Source organism: Anguilla rostrata, chromosome 18 (assembly GCF_018555375.3).
Source record: "Anguilla rostrata isolate EN2019 chromosome 18, ASM1855537v3, whole genome shotgun sequence".
Lineage (NCBI taxonomy): Eukaryota > Metazoa > Chordata > Actinopteri > Anguilliformes > Anguillidae > Anguilla > Anguilla rostrata.
Genome location: NC_057950.1, coordinates 10,019,956 through 10,036,575, shown reverse-complemented (window position 1 = coordinate 10,036,575; position 16,620 = coordinate 10,019,956). Strand labels below are relative to the sequence as shown.

General features: G+C 43.1%; 1 protein-coding gene across 1 annotated transcript in view; it reads left to right on the top strand.

Annotated features, from left to right (window-relative positions):
* Nucleotides 1-1,045: 1,045 nt before the first annotated feature.
* mertka (c-mer proto-oncogene tyrosine kinase a) overlaps nucleotides 1,046-16,620 on the top strand; it is a 38,502-nt gene continuing 22,927 nt past the window's right edge. Inside the window, exons 1-12 of the mRNA XM_064318141.1 lie at nucleotides 1,046-1,461; nucleotides 6,105-6,176; nucleotides 7,984-8,058; nucleotides 8,605-8,679; nucleotides 9,202-9,276; nucleotides 9,868-9,945; nucleotides 10,652-10,720; nucleotides 10,853-10,927; nucleotides 11,353-11,520; nucleotides 12,296-12,364; nucleotides 12,829-13,989; nucleotides 15,303-15,520. Coding sequence (XP_064174211.1) covers nucleotides 1,280-1,461; nucleotides 6,105-6,176; nucleotides 7,984-8,058; nucleotides 8,605-8,679; nucleotides 9,202-9,276; nucleotides 9,868-9,945; nucleotides 10,652-10,720; nucleotides 10,853-10,927; nucleotides 11,353-11,520; nucleotides 12,296-12,364; nucleotides 12,829-13,989; nucleotides 15,303-15,520 — 2,317 coding nt within the window. The 5' untranslated portion in view covers nucleotides 1,046-1,279. The remainder of the gene's footprint in view (nucleotides 1,462-6,104; nucleotides 6,177-7,983; nucleotides 8,059-8,604; nucleotides 8,680-9,201; nucleotides 9,277-9,867; nucleotides 9,946-10,651; nucleotides 10,721-10,852; nucleotides 10,928-11,352; nucleotides 11,521-12,295; nucleotides 12,365-12,828; nucleotides 13,990-15,302; nucleotides 15,521-16,620) is intronic.

Sequence of the window (16,620 nt, the reverse complement as noted above, 5' to 3'; positions counted from 1 at the left end):
CCCAGCCCCAGGATTATTGAAAAGATTATTGCAATGCAGTACATACCTTTAGTCAAAAGATGGGGCTAAATGACAACTCAACGGCGACAGGCCCTTCTTGTGCACAACAGAGGTTGGGTTGTCCAATGTGGTTAATACATTATTCTCTTTTATATACTCCCAAAAAAAGTAATTTGCCAAAAAGGATATGTGGGTTGACTGTATACATGGAATGTGTACTTTCACCACAAGCGAATTGTTTGATTAGAAAACTGAAATTGTGGAGTACAGTGCCAAATCAAGAAATAAACTCTTTGTCCCAAAAATTATGGAGCTCACTGTACATATAAATATATGTATGTACTGCGTATGCATTTCAGAAATTGCACAATTATGAACTTTTACATAAAATAAATCATGTCAACATAGGCTATTTTTGGTAGTGTTGCATTCATTGTAAGGATTCCGCGTTTCTATTGTACTAAATATCATCTATTGTACTATATCATCTATTGTGCTATATGTTCATGATATAATTTCGACATACTCACATGTACTAGTGTGTTAAAAAGCAACAGCCAGAGAATTCCGAAGATTAAATAATCGGCGCGCAGCACTTCACACAGTGCATGGTGCATATAATAAATTTTGTACACACTGAATGTTTTCACAACACAGGGTCGGTCTCTGTCCATGACGGAAGTTATGGACACACAACTCTGTCGCGCATAGTTTCCCTTCTAGGCTATACGAGAACATAATGCATTGTGTCATACAGTGTTAAGACCTTATATTTCTTTGAGTTACACATTAACATAAGGTTTGGAGAAAATGAAATGTCTCTTTACAGTAGGCTACATTAAGAACTCTTGAGCGCTTCTTTTATAAACAGTAGACATAATAATAACACGTGTAAACTGAAATGACTTATCCTGCACTCCAACTCCAAGAGGGGAGAAACCGGATCCCCTGAAACCTAACGCAGCGCGGGCGAGCGCGGCTTCTGCTGTGCACGTTCTTGTGTGGTTTGGTCGAGATGAGATTAGCCTACAGATTGTGTTCGGTTTCCAGTAATAGGAATGCAATTTTTAAAAACCAAAAGTCAGATTCATTCGTTTTTCAAATCTTCACTGAGTTTTGAGGAAGCAAGGAACCCCCCAGGGAAAGCAATGCCAAAGGGACGAATATTCGTTCACTCCCCCGACTTCGCACAGGTTACTCCTGACGCGGTTTGCTCATACTTCGACGTTTCAGGATGGGCACGAGAGAGTAGTTGCCACTCTGTGGAGAACGACAGAACATGGACCTGCGTCTTTCCGTCTTATTTCTTCTTTTCCCGTCCGTCATGTGCATGTGGGGCTTCATGACCATTTCAGACTTTCAATGTCCAGGGATCTGTATGTGCTCTCCCAAGACGATCAGATGCAACCGTGTGACTGAACTATCCCTGCCAATAGCTCAAAGAGACTCATACAGGCGACTGTAAGTGATAAACGCCTCATTTATCATCAGCTGGTTTAGGTTGCTGTTTTCAGAACTGGTCTTCAAATGTATATATTCATATTGTAAATGTATAATTCATACAAAACTGAACGATATCTGGGACATAAAATAGCTTCTGTAGGGATATAAAGCTACTGGTGTGTTTATGGGCACGTATCGATAAATATAGAATACATAAGTATGAAGTTAAGTTCCTTTTTTAATCCTTTATTTACGTTAAGGCATTCTATTCATTTAATCTAATATCAAATTACTGTAATTGTGTGAATTTTGCTCCCAACGTTGCATCATAAATGTTTTGCGTTGAGAAATGGAGGAAAAAAAGATAACTGTGTTGTGCTTTTAGCCAGGAGGCTGGGTACCATCACGTGGAATATATCTGATACATTCTTCATTATCACTACCATCTTGTTTATTAAATATAAAAGCTCGCTGAAAGACTTTGGAGAGGTTTTCACATTTCATGTGGGCTGTAATTGTAATTACATGCACATTTCATGCGCATGTAATTGTTGGCCAAAGACCGCGTGCTGCTTCCGGAAAATCATAAGTAATCAAGAATGACTATGGACCATATAAAGAAAGCAAATAATGTATTTTTTAACCTGAGCTGTTTAAATGATTTGGTATTTTGTAGGTGTAAAATAAAAACACCACTTTTTTTTTTTACTGTGTTACCAGTGTTAGTTTAGCTGGTCATGAAGAACACATTGAGAGGCTTTGGAACCAAATTGCAACTAAGGATGATAATCAGAATCATGGCAGCGGATCCAGAGCTTGGAATTGCTTCATTATCATGGAATGCCTCCTGACCCTGTATGCAAAGCCAAGAGGACGCACACCATACTAAACGTATTAAACAGATTTGTTCTGTTTATGGGAAAACACATTGTAGGCCTGCTAAAAATATATTTTAAAAAACTTATCCATGGTCTAGCAGTTATCTCGCTGGCAAAAAGTTATTCTCTGAGTGTCACCTATACTGTATTTTGGCTTTATTGGCTGCATAAAGCACAGTAAAAATCAACTAAATTAAATGCAAAGGTACTGGATTAATAAGTCAATACATCAGTAATGGTAGGGTGTATATGCACAAACAAAAAATAAGATGACAATACGTATGCAATCTTCAAACAGTGCAATTAAATGGAATCCCAACCTTGTATGTTCATTATGTGGCCAGGATGAAAAGAAACTTTGAAAATATGTCCTTCAGTTTAAATCCAAAACTTATGTGGATGAATGGAGTGTGGCTTCCCTCTAGTTACTTTAGCGACCAAGCTCAGTGGTCTTCCACACACAAAAGGATGAGCCTGTGACTTCCTTTGCTGAGTGTGCCAAAGGTCCAGAGGTGGACAATCCAGGTTTAGAAAGTAAAAGTTAATCCCAGGATTTAGTTCCAGTCACCTGGATTTGCTAATGAGCACCATTCTTCAGCCAGGAGGTAGAGCTAAATCGGCTGGCTGAGTTCAGTGGTGGATGAAATACATGGCAGGACTTTTACTTTCTGACCCCTGGAATGTCCACCTCTGCAAAGGTCTGAGAAAGTATGTGCGACTGCGTGTTCTGAGAGTGTCAGTCTGCAAGTGGACCCTTCTCCACAGGTCAGTGAATGCGCATTTCATCATGTACAACAGATGTGAAGCACTGATCCCCTGCTGTCCACAAAATGAGCCCACTGTGGAGCCCTGCTCCTGGTTCCGACGGCCACTGTCTGTTCTTTGCATGCTCTATTCAAGCAGATGACTGTCAGAACATGGAATTTTCCCATGTGAACCAGTACCCCTGGCCATCTCCGGATCAATTCCCTAACCTCTTTAAGAATGATTGCTGATTTCAAATGAGGTGTGTGTGTGTGTGTGGGTGTGGGTGTGGGAGTGTGTGCATGTGTGTGGGTGTGTGTGTGTGACTAGAGCCACAAACTTTTTTTCTTAAAAACTCAATGCAGAAGGAAACAATGAAGTTTCAAATTGAAAGACCCTTCTGTGGTCCCTATATGCAGTGGACTTGGACTGTCATAAAGAGGGAAAATTATGTTTGAAATCCCATGTGGGGCCACTGATATTACCATTTGCTGGCATAATCAATTCATTTTGGTCAAATTGATACATTTGACAATACCACCAATATTTTTTCTTGCCTATTCCTCAGAGCAGGTTAGGATTTAAGCACTGAAATTAAACACACACATTTTCAGTTCAGTTAATTCCTGGGGAAATGTGTGTGTGTGTGTGTGTGTGTGCATGCACGCGCATGTGTGTGTTTGTGTGCATGCACATGTGTGTGTGTGTTTTTGTGTGCGTGAGCAAATAAATGCTATTTGATGATATTATATTTGCAGACCATCATGGATCATTGAAGACTAAAATCAGATTAATTCATTTAAACTGGCACAGACATTGTCCTCGGTGGGTAAGTTCCTATTGTCTGTGCCTGTGATCTTAATTCATCACACCGACCTCATTTCCACTATCAGTCAAACCTTGCACCCTGTAATGTGATTACAATACTTGCAGACATATTATGTCGCCATAACTGCTGGGCTTTTCTCACTGCCTGAAAGCACAAATGCCAATCTCAATTACTCTTTTATTTACGAAACCCACACAGGCAGGGTCAGCATGCCCTGGAACCTCCTCGGTTTAAGACATGTCTGGAACGCATGTGTAACCAGGATACTTGAGTAAGAAAGTGATCCTTGTTGATTCAATTGCCCATATAGATTCTGCCTTTGTCTGGTGTGTTTTACCAGTGCAGAGAACAAGAGCGTATTTCGTTTTTCAAAATTTCAAAATTTTTGGACATAACACAAGTGTCGTAATACATGTTGACAAATAGCAGTGAAAATATTTCCCAAAAATTCTTTAAAAAAAAAATTTACATATCATTTAAAAAAATGCCTCTTATAGTGCAGGTTTCGGCAGAGCATAATATACGCTTTTTGAGATTAACACAAGAGACTCACGTCCCCCACAGGACACCAAAATGAATTGCTGCCGTTTTCAGAAGTATATCTCCTGCCATTGTTTCAAGGCCTGAAATAGATGTGGCTGTGAGGACTTGCTTAGCTTGCTTCCCTCCCTCTCTCCATCTGAGGCAGTACTGCAGGCCAAGACAACCTAGAGCGGCATCAAGACATAGTAAGTCAGGAGCCGCATGGAAGAGGCGGGTTTGGCCTTGGAACAGGGAGACCGGCATGGCACAGAGCAGCACCCGTTCAGAGGGGAAAGCTTGTAGTAGTGGGGGTGCCTCACGCGGAGGAGGCAGAAAGATGTGCAAAGGCCGTCTCACAAGCTAAGCAGGGCCAATGGACAAGATTTCTGCCTTTTTTTTTTCTCCCAGTTTGGAATGTCTAATTGTGCGCTTGTCTCATCGCTGTTACCTCCTCTGCAAACCTTTGAGCGCGCACACAGTCTGATGATGTTCAGGCTGCCGCGTGGAACTTCACTCTTCAGTCTGCGGCCCATTGAGCTTCTCACTGGTGATCTCGGACGAATGAATTTAATGTGCAGCTGGCTTGACGGACGGGGTGCAGTTCCACTGTTGACTGGAGGAGGTCACTGGTGTGTGATGAGACCAGAATTCCGTGGGCCGAAAGCCACCCTCCCTGGGCGATGGCCAATTATGCAGGTACCCCGTGACCTTGGGGATTAACCAACTCATTTTTAATCAATTCATTTTTTTAGTTTAAATATGAATGCTATTAAGAATACTGTTTGTTTTCAGTATCCTTGTTGTGCTGGTTTGATCACCTCTGTAAAGCACTTTGTTCTGCTTTGCTCTATAAAAGGAGCTATGTAAATCAAGTTGTTATTATGGTAACCACATTCCAAAAACTGGAGACCTGGAACAATGTCTACTCATCTGGAGTAGCTAGCACCATTCCAAAGAATGCATTGTGCCAGAATGGAAGTTAGCCCTCAGGTATATTGTTCCGATCCTGAAAAAGTTTGCTTCTTTGCCGGCTGTAATACAAAACAGACCTTTGACTCTCTTAGAGATTCAGGACCTTCTCTTTCAATCTGAGTTAGGACCTGAGCCACAAAGTGCATGCTAAACTAGCGCTACTGTAGGGCGTTGCACCGTCATCCATTGTACCTGCTCCTGCTGACATCTTCTCATTATCAAACAATCTCTGATGCAAAAGTCTGCGGGTGACATCACCCCATTGACATCACAGTGACATCAGGGGTATGACTGGCATCTCTGCTAATGCAAGAACTGGGCAGCAGGATTTCAATGGCGGAAAACCATACTGAAGGAGATGGGAGTGTCTATTTGTCTATATATAATTCAGATACGTGCACAGTCCTGTCATTTCTCTTTTGAACTGATGAGCGCTGACACACTTGGTATTGAAAGTCTTTCGTGACACAAACACCCTTTGTGCCTTTGCAAGATCTGGCCCAGTTGTCCAAGGGAAATGTCATATCAGAAAGGCCAACACAGTGGTTTAAAGATGTGTTTTACCCTCATCTCTTTCCGAGAATTCATTAAGATTGAATTTAATTTCCTGAAATTGAAGCCAAAGGGACAATAGCCTTGGATCCACACTGTGCCAGGGGGGTGTTGGGGAAGAAAGGCTAAATAAACGTTTCTGTCATGTTGGCTTAATTTCCCAGGACCCTCACTCATCTGTCCCTGAAGCACATCGCCGGCCGTGCCTTTGAGGAACTGGGCGGGGTCTTGAGCATGTGAGTAGGCTGCTTGTCCAATCAGAAGCTTCAATGCGCGATGGTCTGTTCAATGCAAAAAATGGATGAGAGGCTAGTTCAGCACCAGAGTTTAAGTTAAGTTAAGCAAATGTCTGCTGTGGTACCATACCCACACAGGGCTGTGCACAGACTGGTTGGAGGACTTATTCTGAAAATCAGGACCACCATGGGGGGTGGAGAGATATTGTGATCAAACTAGTGCTACATTTGATTTGACGTGTGTGTGTGTGTTGTTGGGGGGGGGGGGGGGGGGGGGGGGTCAAATTTTGTGTTATTATGTCATATTTTATGTAAAAATATTAAGTTTTACGTTTTCTTATGATAGTAATACATTTTATATATAGTATAATTAGCAAATACTTTTTTCATTGATGTAGTTATTAAGTTTGGGGGGGGGCTTACATTTATTTCCTCTAAATGGTTTTATATTCTAAATATTTTGGCATCATTGTATAGCTAAATCCCTTCAGGAAAATGAAGCCTATGTGTTTGTCCTTGAATCCTGAGAGACAAAATAATGAAAACATATGGGTTTGGGAGTTATGCCTCACTTTGTGTTGATGTGTATTTGCCACAAACTTCAGGAGAGCGGTATGACAAAACCCTTATTTTGATAACATTTCATCGTCTGCCCTTAAAAAGTGTGAGTCCCAAAAATCGTGGCAGTTGCTTTGAAAGGTGTAGGTGGATTTTGAAAATATAGGTCTTTCAAAAAATGTTTCAATTGTGAAAAATGCAATATGACGGAAATTGTAAACAGTGCATGCTTTGAATTCTACATGACTCAAGGAATGAGTCATGTTTTTAGCCCTAACAGATTGTGAGATACAGGCCACAACATAATCTGGCTCAATATAGCACGACCATGTGGCTAATGTGGATGGGTTTTGGTGACTGAGTAGTGGTGACATTCAAATTGATTAAATTATATGCCTAGTACCTTCAAAATACTTGACTTTTGTGTCTGTTATTGATCCTCCATATTCTCCAAACTTTCTGCTCCGAATCCCATTTATATTCACGTGGACTGCCAACTCACTCCAGGCCAGTTACTTTATTTCTTCAGAAGATTAGACTTGAAAAGCCACCACGATGTAGGCAGCAGATCATGTTTTGCCAAATGCTGCTTTATAAATTCATGGGCTGGGTTGATGGTGCTAGGTCAAATTAGGAGCTACTCAGACATGGAGCAGCAAAGTGAATTTGGTGCAAGCTTTATTTTCAATGAGGACAGGAGGGTAAGGGCGCTCACACTGCCTGTGGCTTAAACTAGCCTGTGGCCAGGTATTGTACTTTTAAATATTACACATTGCTGCTGTGGATGGATAAATGGACCCATTACTTACTTTGAGACATGTGGATGGCCTTGCACAGAACGCCACAGACAGAAGCTTGTCTCGCACAGGGCTAGAATTCAAATTCTTCCTGTTGGGACTGATTGTATACCCCTCCCTCCATATGCAATCTAAGCACAGATGGAGAGGCATTTGAAATCTGATGGTAGTTGAGAAAGCTCATTTCTCAGGGAGCTTCCATTGCCATGAACACTTTTCATTGCCATGGAAACTACACTGGTCCCACTGTTACTGAGTGTGTGTGTGCATGTGCAAGATTGGCGCCATTTTACTTTAAGGTGTGCAACAGCTGGGTTGATTCAATGTAGCCTTACCACTACCGTGTGACCTCAGACAGGACCTGACATCCATTTCAGGACAGGTGTGATTTACAATGTGAGGTTACATATGGTTTTGGGGCTCTTGACTTTTTTGTGCTGTGAATTTTTCAGCGAAATCACGCAGAGTGCCTCCCTGGAGATCATAGAAGCCCTGGCGTTCAACAACCTCACCAATCTCTCTGAAATGTGAGTGTTTCACCACCCTGAACACAGACAGCCATTACAAGCTGTTCTTATCTCACACTATGTCTAACTGAGTTACCTTTTCATTTTATTATTTTTATTTTTATTTTTAAACATTGGTTTAACATATAAGTGTACTGTGAACAAATATGATTGGTAGAGACCCGATGCTGGGAGCTTATTGGTACTAAAACTACCTTGTGCTGGAACTGTCTGCCCAGACAGCTGCATGCTATTGTTTCAGAGTAGGAACCAAAATTCAATTAAATTCAATTTGTACATGACCACCACCAACCCCTGCCCCCACCCCTCCCCCCATAAGACTCTTATTGACTTCTGGCTCACAAAAAATGAATCTTTGACCCTAAAAGTTTTTTTCTTGTACATGGAGCTTTGCCAACGCGCGGGACAGTTTCAGCACGTAGCGCTGCAGACCCTTGGGATGTTCAGATGTTCAGACTTGACACGGAGCTGGATAAGATCCAGTCATTCTGCGAATGACAAGCCATAGGTGCCCCGAATGTCCTGTTCTTGTGTTCTTTTTGGCAGCTTGATCCAGAACACCATGCGGTTGGCACACATCAGTCGGAAGGCATTCAACAACCTCCCGAAGCTACAATACCTGTGAGAGCTTCCTGACACCAAGGGACTTCCTTCACTTGTGTATTTGTGAATAACCAACTTATTAAGTCAAAGCAAACATTTAGAGGGAAAGACTCACCATATGTGCTAGATGTTTAATGTAAACCCTCGAGCTAAGCATTATCTGTGCTCGCTCACCCAAAGGTAAAATTGTTGATATTGCTATTCAGATTTCACGGTGCAGACTCTATGTGAACTCATTTTAGGAGATTACTATAGACTTCATTAAATTTTCCCATCTGCATTATTTACAGCTCTTAATTGGTTTTAATTAGCAGCGAGATGTTATTTGCCATTGAAGCTCCTTGTGTTTGTGCATCTGTTTCGTCTGCAGTCTGTTCTCCCAGTCTCTGAGGGGAATGGCATTCTGCTTTCTCCCCACCATTCCCCGGCATTATCACTTACTGCTTCAGTGAGGATTCACATCCACTCGATGGAGGATGGAGCCCGCTGTTTTCTTTTGTAGGGAGATAATGTTTTTTTGTATTATATTTTCTTCAAAAGGAGCATCTCCAACACTGGAATCAGCCTGTTTCCTGACCTGTCGGCTATTTCTTCACTGCAGTCTAATTTCATCCTGTAAGTGTGCGTTTCCTGGACTTCAGCGCATACGGCATGTCAAAGTCGCTAACCGCAGCAGAGGTGGCTTAAATGCTGAATAAACGCTACTATAAGGGCCTGTTTATGAAATTAATTTCATTATGAACTGACTGAATGACACAAGGCATAAACTACAGGTAATTAAGGGCGTTGTCACATATGTTTCACACATATTCCTAAAAGTGTTAAAGCAAGGCCCTCACTCACCAGTTAACTTGTGGGGCTGGAGTCTGGAGTGAATCGGACTATATCCTGAGCTGTATGAAAATGCACTGCTTTAGCTATGGGATGTGAGTGAGGGGTTATAGCCGTATGACAGATCTCATTCCTCCTAGTTTCCTAGTTTGACTGAACATTACTCCCTGACCTAGCCTACGCTTACTGTGTGAACTGAACTTACTGTGTTCATGGCTACGAATAACTGTTTCATAATGAGTCTTCTACCTTATCGGACCTGCGTTTTGTAGTTGTTCCAGTGATTTTTTGGTATGTGCTTATTGTACGTCGCTTTGAATAAAAGCACCTGCCAAATAAATGCAATGCATGTTAATGTCATTCTTTCCCTTTCAGTGATATCTGTGATAATCTAAACCTTCAATCAATTCCATCAAATGCATTCATTGGGATGACCAAGGAGCATACAGACATGTGAGTATAGGCTTCTCTTACAGGGTTTACATGACCAGTAGGCCACTGCTGGTGCTGTATTGGGCAGCAGTGTAATATAATAGGTAAGGAGTTAGCTAAGGAGTTAGCAAGGTACTTAATCTGCATTGCTTCAGTATATATCCAGCTGTATAATTGGATACAATGTAAATGCTATGCAAAAGTTTTGTAAGTCACACTGGATAAAAGCATCTGCTGAATGTCTAATGTAATGTTCCTTGCCGCGAGACAGATGCCAAACATGAACAGCACCAACCATCTGGCTGAGATCCCCGACTTCAATAAAATGGCTAATTAGCATGCTAGTGTATCAGCAATGTTTTATAGCATGTAAAATAGATACTCAATGACAGTGCTTGTAATATTACCATTAACGTGTGAGCTACTTTTTTGTTAATCAGCTTTATAAAAAAGTCTGAAAATGTCCATTCTTTTTGATTTCTTTTGAAAATATGTAAATATAAACGAAATTTACAGGTCGAAGGTCCTTTGTTTCCTTGGCAACTTATTATACAATACTTTTACTGAACCAGGGAAATGAGCCAGTTAACAATTTTTGTTATAATGGGAAAATGGGTACTGTAAATTGAAATATTAAGCCTGTATAATTAATAATGTGCAAATTCAGTTTTTTGCTGCTTGCTTAAAGGATGAAAGCTTTCATTTTGTTTTGCTTTCTGATTTTCAGGAACCTCTATAACAATGGTTTCAAAGAAGTACAGGATCATGCCTTCAATGGAACAAGGATCAATAAGCTGTATTTATATATTTTGCCTTCTTCTTTGAAGAATTACCATCATTGTATTAATAAGGGAAATTACAGCTTAACTGGAATATGAAATGGCAACTTTCACCTTTATATTGAATGAAATCTTCTTTATTTTCTCAGGGTTTTAAAAAATAACAAAAAGCTGAAAATGATCCACAGCGATGCCTTTAAAGGTGCTTTTGGACCGAGTACACTGTGAGTGTGACCAATCTTTTTATTTCATTTATTTGCTTTACATTATTTTTTGGCTTATTTTTATGTGTGCATGTTCTCCATTCATTGTTTGTGTCCAGTCTGTGCCCTCTCCTTGACTACACTGAGGCGTGCCGCTATGAAATGTGTCTGTAGACTAAGCAGGTCTGTAGCGCTCTGAAATGTGTCTGTAGACTAAGCAGGTCTGTAGCGCTCTGAAATGTGTCTGTAGACTAAGCAGGTCTGTGCTGATTACACTGGGGCGTGCCGCTCTGAAATGTGTCTGTAGACTAAGCAGGTCTGTAGCGCTCTGTAATGTGTCTGTAGACTAAGCAGGTCCGTGCTGATTACACTGGGGCGTGCCGCTCTGAAATGTGTCTGTGGACTGAGCAGGTCTGTGCTGGCCTGGCGTGTCCGGTGTTTTGCAGAGACGTTTCCGCCACGGCGGTGGAGGCCCTGCCGGAGCGGGGCCTGGAGGCGGTGCTGGTGCTGGTGGCCCGGGGCGCCTACGCCCTGAAGAGCCTCCCGCCGCTGACGGGGCTGCAGAGCCTGCAGGAGGCCCAGCTGACCTACCCCAGCCACTGCTGCTCCCTCAGGTGAGGTGAGGTGAGGTGGGGTTGGGGGTAGGTGTGGCTCGGGCGGCCCTTCGGCCAATCAGACTAATCCACGCCTGGCAGCCATTCACACAAGCGGAGATCAGCAGCTCTCTCCTGGCTTTTCTAGCAGAACCATAACACGTCTCATACTCTGAAACCAACTCCTGAATATGAGGCAACCTGTTGAGGTTGAAGTGGAGTTAGGGTTGCCAGGGAGAGAGGAAACTCCTCTCGATATCCTCTGGGTGCCTGCAGGTTGCCTTTGCCAGCTGCAGATGCGCAGCTGGATGTCCTCCTGCATAAAATGTATGCGCAGCTCGACTGACTGCGTGTATGGTGGACGTGCATACTAGTCGTGATGGAAAATTCTAAATTGAGAAAATAAGTAAGAGCAGGATGCAAAACACGGACACACACACACACACACATTGTGAAGACGTCGCTTTCGATAAGAGCGTCTGCCAAATACATGTAATGTAATGGAATGTAATGAAAGGTGGTAATTATGTCCGTATCTTGAATCTTTAATCTTTAATCTCAATAGAGAAAATGCATTGCTGAGATACATTAATAATCTTTATAGACTATAGCCACAGATGTAGCAGATATATGTTGATTTCCACTTAAAGGACTCATAACTGAGAGCTGTTTCTTAGGGCATAAAAGAAATTGTAAACTACAACATTAATTTACCATTCCCCTGGCATGCCGGTAGCTGTCTGAAAACCATTTTTTGCCACTGAATATAAACTTTGCTTTGTCCTTTTTCTCTCAGAGAAGCTGATGTCTTTGCTGAGTGGAGTAACAGATCAGCATTCTGCAACGACGTCAGTCTGCTAGAACGGTGAGCATATTTCCACCAGGAGATGGTGAACACAGTAAACCAGACAGTCCCCTCTCTTGCGTGTTTTTGTGACAACACTAATCCACACAAACTGTGTAAGGTCCGTGAGATTGTGTATGTGTGTGTGTGTGAGTGTGTGTGCATGTGTTTGGAAGGATACCGTAATCATCTCCATCTGTTAGGTGACAGGTTGTACTACCACAACAGTAAATCCACAGTGACGGACTGAGTTGCTCATTGATAGATGTTTGTAATTATAATGAGCCTCGTTCATTCTGCAGCTCCACCCTCTATCACAACCCCCACCAGTGATTGATTTAGTACGTGGCTGGCAGCCTGATTCCCTCCCCCTTGGAATAATTTGCCTTGAATTTGTGCAGGCCGGGTTGATTGACGTTCACAGCCTCGTAGCAGTCTGACGTTTCTCTCCGCGTGATGATCGTTTGATGTGTCGGTGTTCTCAGGATGCTGGCCCTGAGCGTGGACCTTCCCCTCGCGCCCGGTTCCGTGGACCCAAGCCCAGAGGTCTACAGCGGCATAGACCTCCATTATCCGGAGTTTGATTTCTGCCACTCCAGGAGGGCCCCCCGGTGCGCGCCCGAGGCAGACGCGTTCAACCCCTGCGAGGACATCGTGGGCTTCGGTTTCCTGCGCGTGGCCATCTGGGTCATCAGCACGCTGGCCATCGCGGGCAACCTGACCGTGCTGGCGGTGCTCGTCGCCAGCCGGCGGAAGCTGAACGTGCCGCGCTTCCTCATGTGCCACCTGGCCTTCGCCGACCTCTGCATCGGGGTCTACCTGCTCACGATCGCCGCCGTCGACCTGCGGACCCGGGGCGACTACAGCCGGCACGCCATCGCCTGGCAGACGGGGGGCGGGTGCGGGGCGGCGGGCTTCCTGTCCGTGTTCGGCGGCGAGCTGTCCGTCTACACCCTGACCGTGGTCACCCTGGAGCGCTGGCACACCATCACCAACGCGCTGCGGCGCGACAGGAAGCTGGGCCTGGCCCGCGCGGCGGTCGTCATGGCGACCGGCTGGCTGCTCTGCCTGTCCGTGGCGCTGCTCCCCCTGCTGGGTGTCAGCAGCTACGGCAAGGTGAGCGTGTGCCTGCCCGTCGACATCGACACGCCCTTCGCCCAGACCTTCGTCGTCCTCCTCCTCCTCCTCAACGTCGCGGCCTTCTGCGTGGTCTCTGCCTGCTACGTGGCCGTCTACCGGGCGGTGAGGAAGCCGGGGTTCGTGGGCGGCAGGAGCTCCGACGCCCGGATGGCCAAGCGCATGGCGGTGCTGGTCTTCACCGACTTCGTCTGCATGGCGCCCATCTCCTTCTTCGCCATCTCCGCCGCCTTCAGGACGCCGCTCATCACTGTCACCAGCTCCAAGATCCTGCTGGTGCTCTTTTTCCCCGTCAACTCCTGCGCCAACCCCTTCCTGTACGCCATTTTCACCAGGGCCTTCCGGCGGGACGTCTGCGCTCTCCTGGGGAGGCTGGGGTGCCACAAGGGCGGGTACCGGACGGGGGCATCCTCCTCCGAAAACAAAGTGGGAAAGTGTAGCAGCTCCGTGGCGAATAACGGGATCTCCTGCACCACCCTGAAAATGTGTACTATGACACGGCAGGACCGGTGATTGGATCGTCCTCTCTGACCAATCTCCTCTCTGTTTCAGTGTTGTGCTATCGTTCATTCATTCATTCATTCATTTTATTGAAATGGTGTAAAATATTCTTCCAAAAGATTTACAAAAAAAGGAAATTGAAGATAGTTTTGGAACAGCTCAGGAGCAGTAGACCCTTGCTTTGTGCGACTTTTTCCCTGGATTTGTTCAAATGAATTATCCTTGTTAGCATATCAATATTTGTAAATATTGTACAGTTTATGGATAGGTTTGTTGGTTTTACATATAAATTATGCTGGTTACAACTACATATGTATGTGCAAGAAATAAGCGCTTTAAGGGAAATCCATCCATCCATTTTCTATACGTGGTTATTCCTGGTCAGGGTCGCGGGAGGTGCTGGGGCCTATCCCAGCATGCTTTGGGCGAGAGACAGGAATACCCTGGAGGGTTTGCCATTCCTTCACAGACTTTAAGGGAAATTGAATTTTTAATGTAAGGTAATTACCTCTGCACGCACCTTTCCCTGAATATCTCCATAAAATATTTTAAAATAGGACACACAAAATTACCAGACATATTGTATATTTTTATTGAAAATGACAAACCAAATAAGCGGTTGGGTTGCTGCCAAAAATTAATCTTAAAATGACTAAAATCTACAGCTACAAGGGCTGATCTTCACTTTCAGTTCTTGGTTACGTATTCATACACTAAAAAATAAAAATAAATAACAAAGAGCGCCACCGTATGGACGACTGGCAATTTAAAGGAAAGTCCGTTTAGGAGCTCCGCGAGAATGGTTTAGCATTACATTTTAAAACTTTATCACATTTTAAAAGCGTATTTATAAAGGATACACTGGAAAACATATTGTAACGTTAGTCATTTGCTGATAAACACTTTTAAAATGTCTGCTGATGGCATAAAATGATTTTGTTTTTTAAATTAAAAAGTGTAAGCATGTCTGTTATTAAACATTCAGTTATGTTGTAGAGAACTGTTTTCTTTATTTTGAAATAATAATTTTTTCCGTACTTCTGGCTGTACAACACGATGCCGATGACAGAGGGGGGTTCCCGACGTGGAGGGTCCACCCTCCCCCCAAAAAGAGAGCGAAATCCCGCCTCCTGAAATGGAATCTCGGCCCGTTCTGAGTGACGTCAGTAAAAAAGTTTATTTTGTTCAAGAGAACTAACGCAACGTGCAATCTTCATAACAGATCGAAGGAAAAAACTGAACCTCGTGTGGATAAAAAGTGACGTATGGAAACAACGTAGGTTTTTAATATCCACGAAAATAGCAAGCGCTCTTAATGATAACGCATCAGAGAAAGGATCGCATTCCTTCGTCTTAAGAATCGTAACTTTCAACTGAAGGGTATTATTTACGAAGGGAGTTATAGGTGGTCTATTGGAAGTAAATTGTATATGCAAACCGCTATGTCACATACGGATATCAAAAGAAGATCCTGGATAATTAACATTGTCGTTCTCGTGGCATTAATTGTCTGCAAATTATCAACAGGTCGGACAGCGGGTAAGTTCCTTACGTTTTAAATAAACCTTTGATGGTTTTTATCTTAACTTCGTATTTTAAACGATGAGACTTCAGAGGATGAAGACAATCAGGCCACCGTCTTCACCCTGTTATATATTTGCTGTTAAATCCTTTCTTTAGCACGACTGTTTGTTTTTGTTTATTTTGCTGACTACATTTAATTACGGACACACACATCTGGTAACTTACTTTTTCATGTTCGAATGTACTCGCAAAATATCTGACAGCTATTTGTGGACTGAATAATTATTTCCATTATAGCTAGGCTAGACTACAATTGCGCTCCCTCCTAACCATCAGTCCTTGAGTAATTAAACCCACATGAGTTTTGCCATCATTTGTGTTTTTCTCTTCACAAAAACTCCAAACAGATGGAATTCATTTGGTGAGGCTGAGAAAAAGAACTTGGCAATACTTCCACAGTTGCTTACTTCCATAACCTAATCGTAAATGTAAAAAAAACAAAAAAAAAACAGCGCGTGTTCTTTGTTTTGTATTTTAATCAGTAGCCTACACCAAGGAAAACATCGGACCTCAGATTGCTTACGTGGGGTGTAAACAGATCAGACTAGTTGCTATTGATTTAGGGTGAACTCACTCGACAATCAAGCGGAAAATACAGTTTCTATGTGGACTACTGCAAAGAAAGAATCCATTATCTCCCCCGAAATAATAGCCTAGACTGAAAACTTTCCAAATACATATTGTTAGCCATAAGTAGGCAGCAGGTCATACATAGCTTTGCCGTTGTTACAGCTCAGCTTTAGCGGTTGGCTACAAAACCCGCCGCAATCTCACAATCTTCCACAACACAGATGGCTGTCGGAGGGTCATTTGCAATTAAGAGTCACTTTATTTAGATAAAAGGAAAGGCCGCTTTTAAGGTCTCACTGAAGTGGATTAATTATTCAAATAACTAGAGAGGACTTTGGAGCTCTTAATAGTGATATGAAGATATAAAGTACCTGGATGGGATAGGAATTTTCAGGCAGCTAATGGGCACTCTGAAACAGACTGTACCTTATTCAGGCAATGCTTTGCACCTCTCATTTTAGAATTATGAAGTGTCACACAATACT